This window comes from Mirounga angustirostris, unplaced genomic scaffold (genome assembly GCF_029215605.1).
Source record: "Mirounga angustirostris isolate CCGP_5_RB_7025 unplaced genomic scaffold, mMirAng1.0.hap1 SCAF_16, whole genome shotgun sequence".
NCBI classification, from domain to species: domain Eukaryota; kingdom Metazoa; phylum Chordata; class Mammalia; order Carnivora; family Phocidae; genus Mirounga; species Mirounga angustirostris.
This window is the reverse complement of record NW_026991724.1, coordinates 7,137,100-7,157,506: the sequence shown is the minus strand read 5'-3', so window position 1 is coordinate 7,157,506 and position 20,407 is coordinate 7,137,100. Positions and strand designations below refer to the sequence as shown.

The 20,407-nt window shown below is 45.0% G+C and overlaps 1 protein-coding gene across 2 annotated transcripts; it reads right to left on the bottom strand.

Annotated features, from left to right (window-relative positions):
• Window positions 1-2,147: 2,147 nt before the first annotated feature.
• CUNH16orf46 (chromosome unknown C16orf46 homolog) lies at window positions 2,148-20,193 on the bottom strand. Of its 2 annotated transcripts, XM_064581735.1 has the most exons (5): window positions 20,028-20,193; window positions 11,748-11,834; window positions 10,838-10,907; window positions 9,118-9,365; window positions 2,148-4,646 (listed from the first exon to the last, which is right to left on the bottom strand). In XM_064581735.1, the coding sequence occupies exons 4-5, from the start codon at window positions 9,325-9,327 to the stop codon at window positions 3,651-3,653; spliced, it is 1,206 nt and encodes a 401-aa protein (XP_064437805.1). In that variant the 5' UTR covers window positions 9,328-9,365; window positions 10,838-10,907; window positions 11,748-11,834; window positions 20,028-20,193; the 3' UTR covers window positions 2,148-3,650. The 2 variants fall into 2 exon arrangements, with proteins under 2 accessions (XP_064437805.1, XP_064437806.1); XM_064581736.1 differs by lacking the exon at window positions 10,838-10,907.
• Between the last annotated feature and the right edge of the window lie 214 nt (window positions 20,194-20,407).

Genomic DNA, 20,407 nt, shown 5'->3' with positions numbered 1-20,407 from the left:
GAATTATCCAGGCCTGGGACAAAGGAAGGAGAAAATGATCCTTGACACTCATGCATTTGCTCAGGATAAAGAGAATAATACCCAGAAGGGGCTTAGAACTCTTAGAACAGTGCCTTGTAAATTCAAAGGAATTACCGTATTGTGTGGCTGGTAGTAGAGCTTGGGGCAGAGCTTAGTCTGGACACCAAAAGAACGGCACTGAGTCTCCTGGCACCAGCATCCCAGTGAGCGTGGCAGACAATGGTAGAGTACTCCCTGGGGTACCAGCGACTGCCCTGATATGCCCTTGGTCATAGCCACAGGAGCCCCTCTGTTTATTTCCCACCTTGATCTTCAGTAGCCCCTAAAGTGCAGCACCAAAGTTGCACTGAACCCAAACCCAGACACCCCAAAAAGCCCCAGATATGAGGCCTCCAGTCGTGCAGCTTGGCCTTGGCCAGCTGGGGATACCCAGAGAGATGGGCTAGGATTCTGTGGTCTCTCTGGGTCCTGAAGCTCATAAGTGTGGAGGAAGGGAGAGTGAAAGGCAATTTGATTCTGGGTTCCAATCATTTTATAGCATGGTCCTTGAGGTACAGGTAAATTTCACAAAAGGGGGCCATGTCCAGAATAAAAAGATTAATGCTAAAAATTAGGGAAAGTCTCCCTGAGTAACCAAAATCCTATGTACTTGTCCAAGTGTAGCCTGGCCTTATTCTGAATTAAAGTCTTCCCCTTGCCCTTCAAAAGTGCCACCCCTTCATCTCTGTCAGAAAAGATTCTGTCTGTCCAGGTTCCCTGCCCCTCCAGGCCCTCCCTTGCCTCACCCAGACCCTCAGCAGCATCCCCAGGCCTCAACCCGGCCTCACCCAGGTGACCTCGGGCCCTGCAGGAGCCCTGTGACAGGTGCTGCCACAGTTCCACGTGGTGATTTTTAAAGTTTTGAGAAAAATAGGAGTTTGGAAAGTTTGATTAATGAGACATCCAAAACTAATAGCATGAGGTTCAGGTGAAACACAGCCCTCCATGCTTGGTTTAGAGAGGACTAGAGGATCCAAAACCCAACTAAGACCATTACCCTGAGATAGGAAGAGGGCTGTTGCCATCATTAGAACATGCTTAACACCCTTAAGTGGCATGATTTCCCCTGAAAGTTTTGTTGGTGACCTAGAACCCTAATGGGGACTGCATTCTATTAGACATTTTTCCTTTATCTAGACTTGGACATCAAAGACCAGTCTGGACATCCTGATTTAATCTGAATGGAAACAGGCAAAACCTGGAGTGATTTTATCCACAGAAAACAAGCTAAACCCAGGCTAATGCAAATAAGATCCCAGAAGGGCTTAATCAGGTTAATTGAAAAATTACCTAAAGAGATGCCAAATGCAAAACACTCATATTTATTCATAGAGGAATCTCTTAGTCAATATTTTGCTGGCCAAACTAATTATTTGCTCAAAAAGAAGAATACTACACATCTTTAAATTTGGGCCCTTCCTTTGTTCAGACCAGCCCTCCTCTTAATTCTAAATCATTATGTTTGCCCCAAAATCTATAGAATTTATAACCCTTACTCAACAAAAGAGTTTTTCTTAAGAAAGAAATATTCTGGGGACGCCTAGGTGGCTCAGTCGGTTAACTGTCTGCCTTTGGCTCAGGACATGATCCCAGGGTCCTGAGATAAAGCCCCACATAGGGCTCCTTGCTCAGCAAGGAGTCTGCTTCTCCCTCTCCCTCACCCTCTCCCTCTGCCTCACTCACCCTGTTTGTGCTATTTCTCTCTCTCTCTCTCTCTCTGTCAAATAAATAAATAAAATCTTTAAAAAAAATTTTTGTTTTGGGTGCCTGGGTGGCTCGGTTAAGCCTCTGCCTTTGGCTCAGGTCATGATCCCAGGGTCCTGGGATCGAGTCCCGCATCGGGCTCCCTGCTCAGTGGGGAGCCTGCCTCTCTCCCTCTCTCTCTCTCTCTCTCTGTCTCTTATGAATAAATAAATAAAATCTTAAAAAAAATTTTTTTTGTTTTAACTTAGTGTTTTCAGACTGCCTCAAGATCTCAAAATGTAAGCACCCCTGGGCTGAGTTGGTGAGCTCTATCCCTGGCTCATGCTGGTAGATGCGCTTCCCTCCTAATCAGCACTCTTGCCTGTTTTACATACTGAGCTTAGTCATGATCTTGCTGTTTATTAGAGGGGGCTTGAAGAACCACTGACTTAGGTGGGCAGGCTAGAGCTGGAGAGTCCTCACAGAGCACAAGATCCAACACCTCATGCTCCAGACACTGGGAAATTAGAGTTTCTTGGGGGCAAAATCCAGATGGTTTGTTCATTCAGAGAAGAGGTGGGCAGAACCTAAATTGTTTCTAGACTATAAAAAAGTGTCCAACCTCAGTAGGCAAAATACACCTTTTAATGACACTTGTACTATAACCATTTCTGCATTTCTGGTGTTTTGTAAATAGAAATCACAAAACAATAAAAAACCTAAACGAAGAGAAAAGACATTACAAAGACCAGTTGTGAAAAGCAGATGTTTACAAATACAGTCATATAATCTGTCTACCCATCATTTAGGGGACAGAAAGTCCAGAGTTCAAGTACAACCTACCTTAAGCAAATGCAAACTATGTAATTACAGAGCAGCTAAATGGTTATTCATATTACAAAATGGTTTTTCAGAGCATTTCTCTACATAGCATTGTCACTAGGCACTTAAAATATAACTCATTTACAAATGTTTAATTTATATACAACTTCAGGAAATACACATTGGGGTAAAATGAGGGAAGAAGGCGGACAGAAGGGAGAAAGTAACATCCCTATTCTGTAAGAGTCTGTCTGGGGTTGTGAGTTCCCAAATATTAGATGCAAGGTAAGCCTGGAGGAAGCATGTGGGGTGATAATTATAATCACAGTGACATTTTTTTTCAAATAATTATTCTTAACCTGCTTCCCAAGATGGGCTTTATAGATCTGTGGCTAAAACTTTTGCAGACATGGAGACTAGCACGAGGCTATAACATAAGTATATGAAAACCCTGGGATACGCAGAATGGAGTGGATATGATATATCCATGGATATAAGGATATGACACCTTGGACACAAGGATATTTATTTGGACACAGGCTGGAGTTACCTATTAAAGCAATGTTCCAGATCTTTGTTGCAAGAGAAAATAAATCAACAGATAGATACTTGCCTGGTTCAAAAGATCAGGAAACAATTTGGTCTAAACAAGCCCTTACACTCAGGTTAAGGCATGGGGGTGGGGCAGCAAGAGCCCCTGCCAGTTGGCTCGGGGCTGCCGTGGGCATCACTGAGGGCGGCCCTTCAGAGTCCCCACCATCCACTTGGCTTCTAAGGGGAGTAGAGAGATAAGGCAGGCAGAGGCTGAGACTGGCATTACCCGTTTGCATTTTGTAAATGGCTGAGCAACAGAAGCAGGTGACACATAAATATGGGGGTTTTGAGACTAAATCAAAACCCCTACCATGAGGTTCAATTTCCTCTGGTTCTACTGCAAAAAAGGATAAGGGAAGGGCGGGTGGGCGGGAAGAGTATGGCAGAAGAGAAGAAAGGAAGAAAGGCTGGGATGGGGTGGGAGAGAGAGACAGGGAGAGGATGAATGAATTCAAACAGTGCTTATTCCCAGGGAATTCTATTATAGCAACTCAGAGCAGTCTGTGAGTGGAGACAGGAATAACAACTCTGCTCACGGTGAGGGATGGCAAGAGAGTTCTCGGGAACACTTTGGTCTCCAAATTTTGGGGCCTGTGTTCCTGCTTGGCCTCCGTGAGAATGCGCTTTTGGGTGTTGACGGGAGGTCTTGGCTCCCTGGCTTTGAATTTGGCTTTGTAGTTTTGCACTCCGTGTTTCTGCAAAAGCTGCACGGTGGCGAGACAGCGCACATTGCTGGGGTTGGGAGGGCACATCGGGTTTTTCTCAGGCAGGAGCGACCAGTGTAGGCAGCACCGCTCCGGATCGGCCAGCAGGGATGTCGGGGCCACCCGGGGAGGGAAAGGCAGTGTGTCATTGCCCTTGGGGTGCTTGGCCAGCTCAATGGGTCTCTTTTCACCTTTCCCGTCAACTGTTTTCAATCCATATGCACAAGCCACACACTCATCCTTTTCCACACTCAGCACCTTCTCTTCCGGCTGCAAGAAGAAGTTCTTACTCTTCTTACCCAGAACATCCAAGCCGTTTGGGGGTGAAGCCCTCAGGGGAGGTAGAACTAAAAGGGCCCTGGAAGTCAAGGAGTCTGAGATGGAGGGACCTCTGCTGGGGCTTCTGGGGTCCTTGCCCTTAAGAGCCTCAGGGGTGGCCCAGTCTTCCTTGCACCAAATAAACTCCTTTATTTGCAGACTTTTTTTCTCTCCCTGACCATAGGGGGGAAAGCAGATCTTGCTAATCTCCCTGGAGGCAGCGGTGGGGCCCGGAGGGGTCCCCTGAGTCTGGGAGGGGCTGCCTTGATCCTTCTCCGGACCCACCTCAGCCGGAGCCCCCGACCCCAACTTCTCCGCCTGGGCCTGAGGCCTGGCCTCAGCGCTCCTTTGGGAGAGACTGCCACAGAGTAAGCAGCTGCTGGTACTTTCTCCCACCCTCGCCTTTTTAAGCTTCTTCCTGGGCCAGATGCAGGCAGTTGGAGAAGTCCTTCCCCAGCCTTGGACCTGCAAATAAAGCAGCATGTTACTCCCGGCAGAGCTGCTCAAACTCTAGCTGGCCAGCTGTGGCCACACCCCCATTTTGGCCATCCTATCTGAACTGATATATTTCTTAAAATTGACTCACCTTTTTTTTTTTAATCTTAACACTATTTTAGCCTCATACTAAGTAATAACATTTGTAACAGTATTTGTTAATCTGAAATACTAGCAACTGGATTTAATACTAAAAGACTAAGCAAAAATATCTGTACATGGCCATCTTGATGTGCTGACTCTATATGTTTTCAGATAAACATCAAAATAAAGTCAGGACTCTTAAAATAAAATCAGAACTGTTTGTACTTGTCTCCCTACCAGGCTCTCTCAGACCACCAGGCTCTGTTAACCAAACCCCAGGAGACTGCCGTGTGGAAGGGCGGGAGGGAGAGACGATGAGCAGAGGCAGGTCCCGGAGTCAGGGTACACTCCCCAGCACCCCTGCACCACCCGCCCCCAACCCCCATAATCCGTCCATGCCCAGAGTCCCCTGGCTGAGCTTGCCACAAATGTCACCGTTAAAGAGAGTTGCCAGATAAAAATCAGGACCACATCTGAGACATACTTAACACTAACCATATTAGGTACTGTTTACCAAAATTCAAATTTAACCGGGCATCCTGTATCTTCATTTGCTAAATCTGGCAAACTTATGTGTAAAAAAAAAAAAAAAAAAGCAAACATAGTTTCCATGCTTTTACTAAGTTCCAGGCACTGAGCTAAGGATCCATTGGCATTGGCATTGGTTCATTTAACCCACGCCACAGCACTATAATTCAGGTATTCTGATGCCCAGTATACAGAGGTGGAAACTGCAGTTCCAAACGTTATCACAGCCAATGGCAAGTTCTGCCACATTCAGAAGGTCTGTGCATTCCCACGCAGGGGACAAGGAGAGGCTGTGAGGAGCCAGCCTTGGTCATCTTGCACAAAAACATCCCTTTATCATCGTTCCCTCCTGACCTCTGCACCCTCTCACTCCATGTGCTCAGCTCCCCAAATTCCGGTGTGAAGAATCACTTTTTCTTTCTTTTTTTTTTTTTAAGTTTTATTTATTTATTTGACGGAGAGAGCTCAAGTAGGCAGAACAGTAGATAGAGGGAGAGGGAGAAGCAGGCTCCCCACTGAGCAGGGAGCCCGATGCGGGGCTCGATCCCAGGACCCTGGGATCATGACCTGAGCCGAAGGCAGACGCTTAACCATCTGAGCCACCCAGGTGCCCAGGCTGTCTTATTTTTTAACTTGCATCTCACTGTGTCCTGTCTGGGAAGGTCACACATCCTTGTCAAGTCTCTGGGTGACAAGATTTCCTTACATTTCCTTACATTTTCTCCTGGAATTGGCAAGAAAGCCTACTTTCCAAAGACAAAGTCCCAAGTGCTCCAGAGGAGCACAATTTTTAAAAAGATTTTATTTATCTTTTTTGAGAGAGAGAGAAAGCGAGCGCACAGGAGCGGGGAGAGGGGCAGAGAGAGAGGGAGAAGCAGACTCCTGATTGAGCAGGGAGCCTGCCTTGGGGCTCGATCCCAGGACCCTGGGATCATGACCTGAGCTGAAGGCAGAGGCTTAACCAACTGAGCCACCCAGGCGCCCCGAAGCATCACTTTTTCAAAAAGTCTAGTAAGTGCCTGACACTGAATCAGGCGTTCCTGTCCTCCTCGTACAGCCCTCTGGCCAGAATTTACAGATGAGGAATTTGGAGCGATGGGACAGGAGCCCTCCCCGAGGTTAACTGCCTGTAAGTGGTGAATTTGAACCTGACCTTTCTTATTCCGAAGTCCTAGCCCTTACCAGAGCCGTGCTGATACCTCAAATATATTCCAACCAAAAAACCCCATTTTCTTTTGCATAGTTAAGTCCCAATTCTTAGATGGCAATTATATATGAGGGCTGTAAGGTCGCTGCCCTGAGCTGCACTCTTGAGACAGCCTAAGGACAACTCTCCCAGCCTACTCTTCTGGCTTCTGTTCTGGAACCCTGCCCGTCATGTGCTGCTGAGTTGGCACTGGGTCTTCAAGAGGACCATATTGCTTGCTTCAGACCTCACTGCTCTCAACCCTGACTTCCCAGGTGACTTTCCAGCTTTTGCAGAGAAGGGTCCCAGCACATTAGCTAACAGATCCTCAGGCTAACTGGTCTCTCTATCGAAGGTGGTTTCAGCTGGAATGAGACAAGTCCCACACCCCCATACACCCCTCCTGCACCCTCCCCACCATCCTCCTCCAGCCAGACAAGGGGGATTTGTCTCCTGGCTAGGCTTATGTAGCATGCCAACTTTTACTCAGCTGGATACTTATTGAGGGAAACCTAAATTCTGGGACTTTAATCTTTCTACAGATGTTTACAGATGTTCTATTTAATCTATTAAACAGGTGCATCTGATGAATCAGCAAATGTTCTCTACTTGCTTGACCCTAAGAGTCATCTGAGCGGCTGCCTAAAAATCCAGATTCCTGAGCCCCACAGCAACCTACTAAGCCAATACTCACAAGATGGACCTGGGCGGGTGGTTTTAAAAACACCCCAGGTGAGCCTTGGGTTGAAGCTGCTATAGAGGATCTATAGAGGATAGGGTGTTCCGGTGGCCTGGCAGGGCATCCAAGTCCAGAGATGGGGGTCAATGACACCTGGGTCTTTGGATTCTCACAGGTGGGCTGTCACAGGTAAGCTAAATGTTGGTTGGGTTGGTCTGGGTCAAAAATGTACAGCCCTGAGGCACCCCATCCTGAGAGGTCCCTTGGCTCTGCAAACATAGGCAACTCTCACTAATTGCTGCCAGCAAAGTGTTCTCTGTCCTCATTTAAATGCTGGCCCACGGGTCCCTGGCACCCATACAGGAAGTATCAAAGGGACACAAGCCAGGGCCGGAAGCTGGCTTTGGTGGGACAGGCCTCTGACACCCCTCCTGGGACAAGGCCGCCTGAGAAGCCAGGGAGGGCTGGTGCGCAGGGAGTGAAGAGCAATGGGCAGCAGGAAGGAGGAGGTGGTGTGGCACGATCATCCTCGACAGACTGTGAGAGGCAAACATACTCTCAGCATGGGGCACATGTGGCATTTCTTCCAATTAATAGAAAATCTTTTCCAACAGCCCTTGGACAGACACATTTCAAAGTCATGACTTTCAATAGTAAACTGAACCTTCTAAATTGGAAAGTTTCCAATCCTCAAACAGAACTGTCTGTAACCCTGCCTTAGTGGGCATGAGCCTGTGCACCAGCTGGGGGTGGGGTGGTGCCACAGAGAGAGTACAAGAGGAGGGTCCTGAAGACACGACTCCTTCTTCAACTGTCAAGTGGACTTGGGGGAGTGGCTCTGCCACGTCTTGGCCTCAGTTTCCATATTTATAAAATAAACCAATTAGATCAGGATTCCTCAACCTCAACACTACTGAAATTTAGGGCATGTTATGGATTGCATGACTGTGTTCCCCCAAATTCCTCTGTTGAAGCCCGCATCCCCAAAGTGATAGTATTTAGAGGTGGGGCCTTTGGAGGTTATTAGGGTTAATGAAGTCAAGAAGGTGGGGCCCTCAAAATGGTATTAGTGCCCTTATAAGAGGATATGAGAGATCTACTTGCACCACGAAGGAGGGCCTTGTGAGCACAAAACAGGAGGAGGTTCCCCCACCAGAAACCAACCATGCTGGCACCCTGATCTCGGATATCCAACCTCCAGACTGTGAGAAATAAATGTCTGTTGCGTATGCCCCCAGTCTATGGTATTCTGTTATAGCAGCCCCGAACTAAGACCGGGCTGGGTCATTCTTTGTGGTGGGGGCCATCCTGGGCACTGTAGGATGTGGAGCAGCACCTCTGGCCTCCATCCAGTAGATGCCAGTAACACCCCCTTCCCCTCACCCCCAGTTGCATGACATTGCCAAGCATCACCTAAGAATCACTGCATTAGACCAAATTTCCTTACAGTTCTAAATTTAGGATTCCATTATCGATTCCAAGAATCGTTTAAGAATAACCCCCTGGGGTTCTGAGTGGAACCACTAGGACAGAAATCCCAGGTCTCTTGGGGAGCTTAGCACAGCAGTTAAGGAGCTTGGGTTCTGGAGTCCAGGCAGAGCTGGATTCAAGCCCTGCCTTGGCCCCCGGCTGGGTGATGTTTGGCACACTCTTTCACATTTTGGGTGCCTCGTTTTCCTTGTCTGAAAACTGAGGCTGTTCATAATACCTGCCTCATAGGGCTGTTGAGAGGTTGAATGAATTGATGTATGTGAAGCATTTAGTCCTGTGCTTGCCAACGCTAACTGGCCAAAAATACCCAATGAAAGGTACTGCTCTTACCATTATATTTTACCTCTGTTCCTAAGTTTTCTGTATTTCATTGCTTATACATTTTTAGTAATAACTATTTTTGGCAAAAGTAAAAGGAAAGGCTCACATCAAAACACAGACACATGAGGCACCTCAGTCAAGGAGATACTCACAGCTTCTTCCCATCCAGTTCCGATGACAAATTCGCTGGCCCTTTTATCTTGTTCAAGCGTAATGTCACTGATATTGAGAAGACAACAAACATGATTCTTTTCACTTCTTTCATCTGGGCAAGTATAGGTTAATTCTGTTTCTTCTGGGCTTTGAATTTCCTTATTTTCACTATTTTCTAACTCAGTCTCATTTTTCTGACAGAGATCCATTACTGTGATTGTGGCTGAAGGTTTTTAACATCTTCTTCCTGTAGCATGAAATGCGGGCTGCACTTAGTTTGTAATACTCATTTCTTAAAAACTGAATCAATAACTCAGGCAAAATAACATCAAGACACATTCCAGAACAGACTGGAAGAAACATTACAAAACCATCCATTGCCGGATATTGATGTAATAAAAGATACGGCTAATCGGAAAGACTAATGGATTTAATTAAAGAGCAAATTTGGGATTGAAGAAAAGAGGATAGGAGGATGTTAGCAGAGGCTCTATCCCTCATCATGGGGTAGAGTGCGGCAAGGAATGTAGGTTTAAGCACCCCTGCTGTCCATTCCAAAAAAGTCCAGATGCTACTGTGCTAACACCATGGGAAGTGTGGTGGGCGTGTGTTACCTGGCCACTTTCCCTCCTTTTCCTTCCTGGCAACTCTGGATACCGGTCGAGGCTGGGGAGCATGTGTTCTAGGCTAGGTCGGTCCGCTCATCCTAATCCACCCTGGATGACTGAGTCCTCATGAAAATGGACACAGACACACAGAGAGGGAGGCCACGTGAAGAGGCCCAGGGAGAAGACTGCAAGCCACAGAGAGGGGCCTAGAGCAGATCCTTCCCTCACGGCCCTTGGAAGAAACCAGCATTGCCGATACCTTGATTTCAGACTTCCAGCTTCCAGAACTGTGAAGCGGTACAGTTCTGTTGTTTAAGCCACCCAGTCTGTGGTCCTGTATCAAAGCGTCCCCAGCACACTAGTGCCAGGTGTGGGATCAGCGGCAGTGATGACGAGGGTGATACCATCTGTCCTTAACTCATGTTTTTCCAGGTTGAGAAATGGAACCTGGCATTTATAATCAGTCACAGAGTTAGGAAAGTTGTCATCCTTTTGTGTTTGTTTTTTGTTTTTGTTTTTGTTTTGAGTAGACTCCACACCCAGCATGGAGCCTAACGCAGGGCGTGAACTCACGACCCTGAGATCAAGACCTGAGCTGAAATCAAGAGTCAGATGCTTAACCGACTGAATCACCCATGGGAAGTTATCATCCTGGTCAGGAGCACAGACTTGATTGCCAAACAGCCAGGGTTCCAGTCCTATTAGTACCTATACGACCTTGGGCAAGTTACTTTTCTGGGTCCGTTTGCTCATCTCTAAGATGGGCATGATTATAGTACCTTCCTACAGACAGAGGCTCCTCCTGGGCACCCCACAAGCTGCAGAGATGAATCCCTGGACTTAGGCAGTGGCCTCCAGTGGTCCAGCTGCATGCTGATGAACAGCCAGTGCCTTCTTGAGGATTCCTTGCTTGTAATGACACAGAGCCCACTGGGGACCGCACACTTTGCTTTCTCTCACCCTAACCTGATCCCTGCCAGAAAGCCATGTGTTAAATTTTCTGTTGAGGTAGAGATCGATAACTTTTTATAACAATATCTGTTTAATTACCATTTTGGCTTTTTCACATAGGCTTAAAGTAGCATTTTGATGCTAATAAAATTCCATTTACCTATGGAAGGTCAAATATCTTTGGACATCCTAATCTTTTCCAATATGACATCAGAGGACATGAATGAAATCTGAAAGGAAAAAAACGATATGAAGAGTGGCTAAAAACCAGCAGTGCTATTCTATTTATAAACACTGTCACTGCAAAGGATTGAAGAATCATTGATCCAAAGATGGCCCGTTGCCTCAGCTCCCCAGTGGCCCTATGAAAAGGATGAAAAGGTCCCACGTACTCTTCTCTCTGTCAGGTTAACCATCTCCAGCAACTTCAACTATTTCTCACATGTCATGAGAATATGTGAAACCTGAGAGGAAGACAATATTATCTCTATATCGAGACAGACAAACAGTGGAGGCCAAAGATGCAGTATTGGGGAAACCCCTATTTTGGAGTCAATAGAAGTTGGACCCAGTGAGGGTACGAGAAGTTCTAGTCACATTATATTCCAAAGTGCCAAAAGAAACCCAGGTAATGATAATATTAAATAATAAAAGTAAGAGCTGCATAATAGCCCTTACTATGCACCAGGCATTGTTATGAGCACTTTACATATTTGTTATAAATACTGCATTTTATAAGTACTTAATTCATTTTTTTTAAAGATTTTATTTATTTATTTGAGAGAGAGAGAATGAGAGACAGAGAGCACGAGAGGGAAGAGGGTTAGAGGGAGAAGCAGACCCCCCGCTGAGCAGGGAGCCCGATGCGGGACTCGATCCCGGGACTCCAGGATCATGACCTGAGTCGAAGGCAGTCGCTTAACCAACTGAGTCACCCAGGCGCCCAGTACTTAATTCATTTAATGGAAGATCGTGGGAAAAATATTGACTCCTTATGACCAAAAAGTAAGAATCATCTCTGAAGTCAGTAAACATAGTATTCTTAGTCAAATGGCCAGATTACTGCATACCAGATTGCTAGGTGCTTCTCTGGAACACTGGTGTTCAAGCTGGATCAAGATGCTCCACTACTAAAATAGAATGTTGGTGGTCTCTTCCTAACAAGAAAAAAAAAAAAAAAAAAAGAATTCAGTTAGTGGAAAGAACAGTCTTAATTTAAAAATTTTCTCCAATAACCATGCCTTCAAGTTGTATTGCCCATTCTTGTCTTCCGGCTCATGTAAGAGATGAGAAATAGAAGTATACAAGAAACAATCAAAGATCAACTAAAAGAGTGGATATGTGATTTCTTACAAATGGTATGCATTCTAACTTTTATGTTGAAATGCAGAAATCTCTATGGATATAATAGTCATATTTTCTGATAGTAAAATTATGCCTAGTTTACAGATTTGAAGTAAATCAATAGGTCATGCTATTCTACTTCTTGACTTCCATGGAGCTTTATCATCATATAACTGAGAGCTCATTACTTTACAAGCATCTTGTTTCATTCCGCTGGTGGCTCTAAAGATTAGTCTGACATCGGCAACCCTGAAACTTATGCTCCTCAGTTCCTGGTGTTCCTCCCAAAAGCAACATGATAATCCTGAAAATAACTGAAGATGGCTATTATTTCTTCAGAAGAGAATCTCAAATGTCCTCATCTTAAGAATGCACAATTGCCTGTCAGTGTCTTTAAAATATAGTACCTGGAAATGAGGGTAATATTTCAAATGTGGTCTGGCTAGAGATGTCTATTTTGAAATCTGATTCCCTTTGATCTGAAATCTACACCTATTAATTGGACAAAGATAGCTACATGTTTAAAAAGCTATATCCCAATCTTGATTAACACTCAGCAGGAGGTCAATTATAACTTCTACATTTTTTCCACATGAATTGTTAATAATCCCTGTCTTCTTCACTCCATATACATGCCATTAATTTCCTTTTAAAAATTTTTTCCTCTCTTTTCCCCACTAGATATAGACCTCTGAATGGATCAGATCTTTCTAAAATTTCCTCTTGTTGGTTTTGGACCATCATTCCAACCTGCTTAGATACTTGCAAATCTGACTCTGACACCCCACAGTTTGGCCATGCCTTCCCAATTTAAGACTTGCATTTGATGGGCATACCTCCTGTAACTTCATCTAAGTCACTGATAAAATGTTGGCGAGGAGAGGGTAAAGGACAATGCCATGTGGATATGCCTTATAGTGGGGCATTTACTAATTACCAACTGGCTGCAAATTCACCTCACTATACAATTGTCTGGCCTATGCATATAAATCTCATCTACAGGATTCTTGATTCCACCGATTTAGGTAAACTTCATTTTTTTTAAAAAAGACTCCTACCAAGAGTTATAGAAATTTACATTTACATCTATGTCTATTAATTTTTTAAATATTTACTGTCTATATTAGGGATGAAGAATAGGTTCCAAATTGTCGGTTCCAAACAGTCCCAACACAACTAGAGTGTTGTGTTGAGAAGGATGTTAAAACTTGGCCACTGCAGGGAAGAGTTCTGTGGTTGATTAATGATGTCTGCCAGAGACTAAAGAGTGGTAACATACATGCCACCTAATTGCCATTGCTTATATAAAAAGTCAGATTCCAAATGCCTTACTCTAGACTCCTACACCTGGTTGACACATTCCCAGGTAATTAATGGGGGAGGGGGGATGTTGATGGGCCAGGAGAGGTAAAAAACCCAGGACATTTAAGTCAAAAGCAAGCTATGATCCCTTAAAACTCCCTGCCACCTCCCTGGCCCTACACTATGCCCTACACTCTCCCCCCATCTTCCTGGAAATTTCAGGTTTAAAGGAATCTTGAATCTATGTCAGAATTTCAGCCTGGGAAAGATGGGCTTCTGGCAGTCTCAATTGGAATTCTGAATGGATGGTCCTGTGGATCCTTAACAACGTGTGTTGAGTGAAGAAATCAACGAATAGAAACACTGTTAGCCATGGTGGAAGCGAAGTTTCTGAATACAGAGCTAAGCTTCAGGCATATGAAGTGGTTAAATAAGTCTTGAAGATTGTCTTGGGCATGCTGATCACTGGTAATATAGTTTCTAAAGGAAAATGATATGAAGACTTCAATCTAATTTACAATTTTGGAACACAACTCGGCAGGGAGTTGAATCTTCGCCTCAAAGTTAAGCACATGCGCCACTCAACTTGCACAGTTTGTTCACATTTTCAGGAGTATAAATCTTATCTCTCCAAGTTAATTATCTGTGCCTTATGCTTATTACGTGCCCACAGAGCACAGCAGCTTTGAAGACCCATAGAAGGAATCCTAAGGGCGTGGTTTATACAACCATCCCTCCGGATCATACCTTTATTACTGCAGTCCCAATCTCCAACCCTTCCACTCTTTCCACTCACATCCATTCACTCACTAAGTGCCTATTAGATGCCTAGCTCTGGTAATAAAATAGTAAAGCCACGCGTGTCTTCTCAGCTGTCACAGAGCTTACAAGTCTACATGAAAGCACAAGTCATCAAAGATACACCCTCCACGTGTTGCTCCTAAAGCCCCGGCCTTTCACACCTGGCTCTTCCCTTTCCTAGAATAGCCCCTCCCCTTCCCCCAGGCTCCTTCCCTTCTTCCAAGATCCTTCTTCCTCCTCTTCATCCAGCAGTTCCTGGCCTTTCACACCTGGCTCTCCCCTTTCCTAGAATAGCCCCTCCCCTTCCCCCAGGCTCCTTCCCTTCTTCCAAGATCCTTCATCCTCCTCTTCAGCCTTTCACACCTGGCTCTTCCCTTTCCTAGAATAGCCCCTCCCCTTCCCCCAGGCTCCTTCCCTTCTTCCAAGATCCTTCTTCCTCCTCTTCATCCAGCAGTTCCTGGCCTTTCACACCTGGCTCTCCCCTTTCCTAGAATAGCCCCTCCCCTTCCCCCAGGCTCCTTCCCTTCTTCCAAGATCCTTCATCCTCCTCTTCAGCCTTTCACACCTGGCTCTTCCCTTTCCTAGAATAGCCCCTCCCCTTCCCCCAGGCTCCTTCCCTTCTTCCAAGATCCTTCTTCCTCCTCTTCATCCAGCAGTTCCTGCCGTGCTACAAAAGATGCCTACCCCTTTCTTTTTTTTTTTTTTTTAAAGATTTTATTTATTTGACAGAGCACAAGCAGAGGGAGAGAGAGGGAGAAGCAGGTTCCCTACTGAGCAAGGAGCCCGACATGGGACTCGATCCCAGGACCCTGGGATCATGACCTGGGCCGAAGGCAGCCGCTTAACGGACTGAGCCACCCAGGCGTCCCATCCCTACCCTTCTTTCAAGAGCTGTCCTCCCCAGCAAAACGGCCCCACTTGCCCACGAGCCCCTCCCCTTCCTCCTTTGGCTCCTCCCTCACAAGGCTCCGCCCTTTCAACAGCTCCGCCCACTGCCCCACCCATTCCTCGCCGCTCCTCCTAGGGTCCGCCCACTCTTATTCCAGCCCCGGCCCACACTACCTCTCGCTTTTGGCTCCCCGCCGCGGAGGGCAGCTTCCTTTAGAACCGGGCAGGGCCTGTCGCTCTGCCGCCTGTGGAGTGGGGTCTGGGGCCCTGCCCCGTAGGCGGGGAAGCGGCCGCGGCCGCTCACACCCTTCTGTGGGCCCCACGGGATGGAAGTCCCCGGGACAGTTAAGTCCCCGCCAGCAGGCGAGCGCGACAGTTGCCCTGGGTTACGGACGCGCTGGGGGCGGGGCCCGCGGGGGGTTGTCGCGGAAGTGATGCAGAGCCCGCCCGGCGTAACAAAGCTTGCGCGCGGGAGGTGCCTCTGGCTGACGGCTGAGGGCACGTGCTCCCAGCAGGCTCTGCGCAGCTGCGCACCTTACCCGCGGCAACCGCGCCTGAGGAGCCGTGGCCGGCTGTGAGCGCGCGCCTGGGGACGCGTTTGAGGTAAGGTGGAAGACCAAGCGCGGGTCGGGGAGATGGGCGCAGCGGCCGATGCCCCGCGGACGGTGGGGTTAGAGAGGGCCGTGGGACCGGCTTCCCCTCAGAAACCCAGCACCGCACGCCCGGCACTGTTGCCGTCGGGCCGGATGGGGCTGAGGAGGGGGCTGCCCTGCGCGTCGTAGGATGCTTAGCAGCATCCGTGGCGCACCCTCTGGATGCCCGGCAACCAGAAAGGCCCCCAGCTTTGCCAGCTGTTCCCAAATTGCCCCTCCTCCAGGAGAGCGACTGTGGCCAAAACTTCCTAGTGGAACCTGCTCTTTAACTTCCGGGCCCCGCTTGCTTGACGGGGCGGTACTCGTTTGCGTCCGCCGGCGACACCACGTCGCGCTCGTTGAACTAACTTGTGTCGTTGCGGTGCAACCCTGAAGGGAAGGAGCCTCACGCCCTTAAGTCAGACGACGAACTGGGCAAAGCTACGCACTCCTCCCCTCCTTTGGGCCTCGCACTTTGAAACTCCTCGAAGTTCGGCCAGCGGTGGGAACCTAAGGCCCAGGCCAGGTTATTCAGTGGTAGAGCCTGGGCCCAACTCACGTCTGATGCTAGAGCCGGCCTGCTTTCTAGCTGGTGTGTGTGTGTGTGTGTGTGTGTGTGTGTGTGAATAATTCTGTTGTATGAAAGCATTAGAATGTCTTGAATAGCACTGTGACAAGGAGGCATTTGGAAAGATAGCTATGTATTACTGCCTTTTTTTTTTTTAAACAGAACCCACAGTAGTAATTAGAATACCTGGAAAGTCTACGGAAAGACCGTTGTGTAACATTATACTGGGATGTTAGAACAAAGTACTTTTCTAGATATTACTACTTTTTTAGGTGTAATCTCTTTACCTAAAATATGCGTATTTGGATCTTGTATCTCACAACTGGGAAGAAATGGTATGCCTGCATACTTGTAAAAACAACTGTACAAAAATGCATTACTTCATTGCACATTTTTAAAACGTAAAACGTTCATAAATTTAAATGGTAGCCAAGTATCATAAACGTTGGGATTTAAAAATGTCACACCCCAGGGCGCCTGGGTGGCTTAGGCAGTTAAGTGTCCCAGTCTCTGCTTGGCTCAGGTCCCGATCTCATGGGTTGGGAGGCTGAGCCCTGCATCAGGCTCTGTGCTCACTGGAGAGTCTGTTTGGATATTCTCTCCCTCTGCCCCTTCCCCCACTCCTGCACGCTCCCTCTCCAATAAGTAAAATCTTAAAAATAAAAATGTTACAACCCTCTTTGAAAGGCACTGAAAGAAATCTAGTAACAGTTTGATACCCATCAACATCTATTTAAAAATATAAACTGATAGAAAAATTTTTTTTCTTCTTAAATTCGTAATTGTATTCTTATTCTACTTCCTACACAGAACTTTATTCTAACATATTTATGGTCAAATGGTCAAGACTTGAGTAGTCTTGTCAATTTGATGTGCAAAAAAAAAAATAATAATTTGAAAGTGAAACTTAAAACACCATAAGGCAGAAACAGTCCATTGTTTTTCCAGATCGAGAATTGTCTTTATCCCTACTCAGTTGACAAATAGTAGGAATGTATTAAATGTGTTGATAAATATTAATGTTGCTGGAAGTGTATCGGAATGAAATGGGTGGCACTGTTCCTCCCCTCTGCAATTTTTGTATCTGGATAAATGTCACGTATTGCTAGAATGAGATTCAGCCCCAATTTTACTCATTTTTTAAACATATCTGAGATACTTTGTTCATATGAAGATGCATATGGAAGAGGTTTTGTTATAGCATTTTCTCAAGTTTTTAAGAACTCCTTTCCACAGAGAAATCAGTTAACGAAAATTTGAAATCACCTGACTAGCAGAAGGCTTTGTTACCCACTCATTAAAGCTACTTTGTTTCTGGGAAGTATACCAAAAATTTTAACAAAGTATTTTACTAAATGACTCTTCATTAAACTTGACTGTAAGCATATTCTCATTAAGCACATGTGGAAAGTTGGAAGATGGTAAGTGATTTCCTTTACAGTAACTGTGCCTGCACACCTTGCTTTTAAATGGGCTAGTGATAATCACTTTGAGGTTTAGCAGGTAAAAACCTGATAGCATGACTGAGCAGAAACATTAAGGGACAACTGTTTTTGTAATTATAGACTGAATCAAGGTATCAGAAGCTCTAGTAGAATAAGGTCCTAGAATTGGCCAAGGAATGTTTCAAAAACAGAATGATGGAGGCAAGAGATATATGAAAACTGTATTTTCTATTTAGTTTTTCTGTGAACCTAAATCTGGCCTAGAAAGGGAAAATACTGATGGGGATAAATAGCAGTAAAGCCATTTGCAGGGAAGAAAGAATTTAATCTCCTTGTAAAGTGAGGGCCCTTTCTGAGGAAAGTGTATGTGTGATTGGGTCTGAAAGAATAGTGATTGTTAAGCAGTAATAAGGACAGTTACAGTTAGCATAATTTTTAAAAAAGATTTTTTTAAAAAATTTTATTTATCTGACAGAGAGATATAGCGAGAGAGGGAACACAAGCAGGGGGAGTGGGAGAGGGAGAAGCAGGCTCCCTGCGGAGCACGATCCCAGGACCCTGGGATCATGACTTGAGCCAAAGGCAGACGCTTAACGACTGAGCCACCCAGGCGCCCCAAGATTTATTTATTTTAGAGAGAACACAGAAGCAGGGGGAGGGGCAGAGGAAGAATTTCAAGCGGACTCTCTGCTGAGGTCAGAGCCTGATGCAGGCTGATCCCAGAACCCTGAGATCATGACCCCAGCTGAAACCAAGAATCAGATGCTCAACCAGCTGAGCCACCCAGGTGCCCCTAGTACTTTCTTTCTTAAAACTTAATGTTGTCAACTTTTTTTTTTTTTAAAGATTTTATTTATTTATTTGAGACAGAGAGAATGAGAGAGAGAGAGCACATGAGAGGGGGGAGGGTCAGAGGGAGAAGCAGGCTCCCCGCCGAGCAGGGAGCCCGATGCGGGACTCGATCCAGGGACTCCAGGATCATGACCTGAGCCGAAGGCAGTCGCTTAACCAACTGAGCCACCCAGGCGCCCCAATGTTGTCAACTTCTTTAAACTTGGGGAGGTGATAAAATTTTTAAGGTAATAAAAAGATTTTTGTAATACCTCTAGGGTAACCTGTTCCATTTCTTGAGTTTTAATTATTAGCAAGCATTACTCAAAACGTTTATTAAAATGCTCTATTAAGACCAAAACCATTCAAAAGGAATTTTGAGGTCAGAGAAATTAAGTTCTCTGTTGATTTACTGTTTGGAAGGCCATTCAACACCTGTTATTTTTGGCAGCACTACAATACAAGGGTTGAAATGGTTCTGTATTCTAAATAGCAAAAGAGCAAGTTGCCATACTGTTCAGCTCTTTGAAAAAGCTCAGAGGGAGCCTAACAAAGCAAGTGTATTTGGGAAAGGATGGGAGAATAAAAACTGCCCATCTCTTTCAGTTATAATCACTGATGTCCTTTCACTCTGGAATTGCCATTTTTGCTTGCTTCCCCCCTTTAGAACATTCATTCTCCCTCCCTACCACCCCTATTCCAATGTAAGTATTTTTATAGTAATACTAGCTAAGGAACTGATAAAGAATGGACCAGGAAATGTGAAAATCCTAACCATGGATTTTTAAGTGTCTTACCCTCTCCACTACCTTTCTTTCCTGTGAAATGGTGGTATTTATGGATCTGTCCTACCTAGTTCTGGATATTGCTTTAATCATCAAAGAAGGTAATATATGAGAGTACTTCAAAACAAAAGAGTAAATCTATATAATTATTACTCATTCTATTTCTAAAGCAGAGTAAATTAATTTTTAATAACTAAAAATTGACTAATAATTATATACAAACAAGGAAACAGTCATCCAAAATATTTTGGATACTTTCTTGATAAGGGTGCAAAGATGTATCAGCAGTGACATGGCCCTTAAAGGATGGTTTTTTTCTCCTGAGGAGCAGGAAAGATTTGTTATTTACCTACCTAATTCCTCTAGGTTTTCACATTTGCAGTTTATTCACCGTCAGAAGGTGGTAGTATTTGAATACATCTCTTTTCCTGCACTAACTGGGAAAAATGAGAGGTTTGTCTGCTTATGCTATGTGTATGTGTGTATTTATATATATTTACAGTTCTGTGTGTATATATAATATCCCCTTCAAAATATCAGCATATTATACTTGGCTTAGAAAATATACTATTTAGCTACTTAAAAACACCACTGGGCACTGTAAATTTGCTTAAGCTGTGAAGAATATTCACTAAGTCAATGTGCGAGCTCATAAAAAGTTTCACTATGTCCATTTCTGTTCCCATTAAAGTGGAAACCTGAATGTGGTTTACTTTCTTAAGGATGCCATGTGTTGTGCTTATCTAACTTTTACCTTTCCTTGTTTTCCTCTTCTGTCTTCTAACCTAGAAGCATTAAAACAAAACAAAACAACACAAAACAAAAACCACCAAAGTCAGTGCTTTCTTTTTGATTATATTAAAGATGACCAAAAATGGTACTTAATGCTATCAGGCAATTAGGTCTTTAAGAAAAACCAGATTTGTGACTAAAAGGAAACATTTTCTTGGAACCTTTCATTGTTATGGCTTAAATTTCCTTTTAAAAAAATAACTTTCCATAAGTTAAAATTAGCATTTTCACAAATACTAGCAGAGTCACTAAATGAAATATTAAAACAAAAAACATGAATAACGAAGAAGTTGAATGTTTTATTAAACTATCTGCCTGCAAGGCTGTTGCTTCATTGTATAA

Coding starts and splice junctions, on each gene's coding strand:
- CUNH16orf46 (XM_064581735.1), bottom strand. CDS start 9,327: ATGGATCTCTGTCAGAAAAATGAGACTGAGTTAGAAAATAGTGAAAAT. Junction 4,647..9,117: donor GAACTGGATGGGAAGAAGCT/GTGAGTATCTCC, acceptor CTTTATTTGCAG/GTCCAAGGCTGGGGAAGGAC.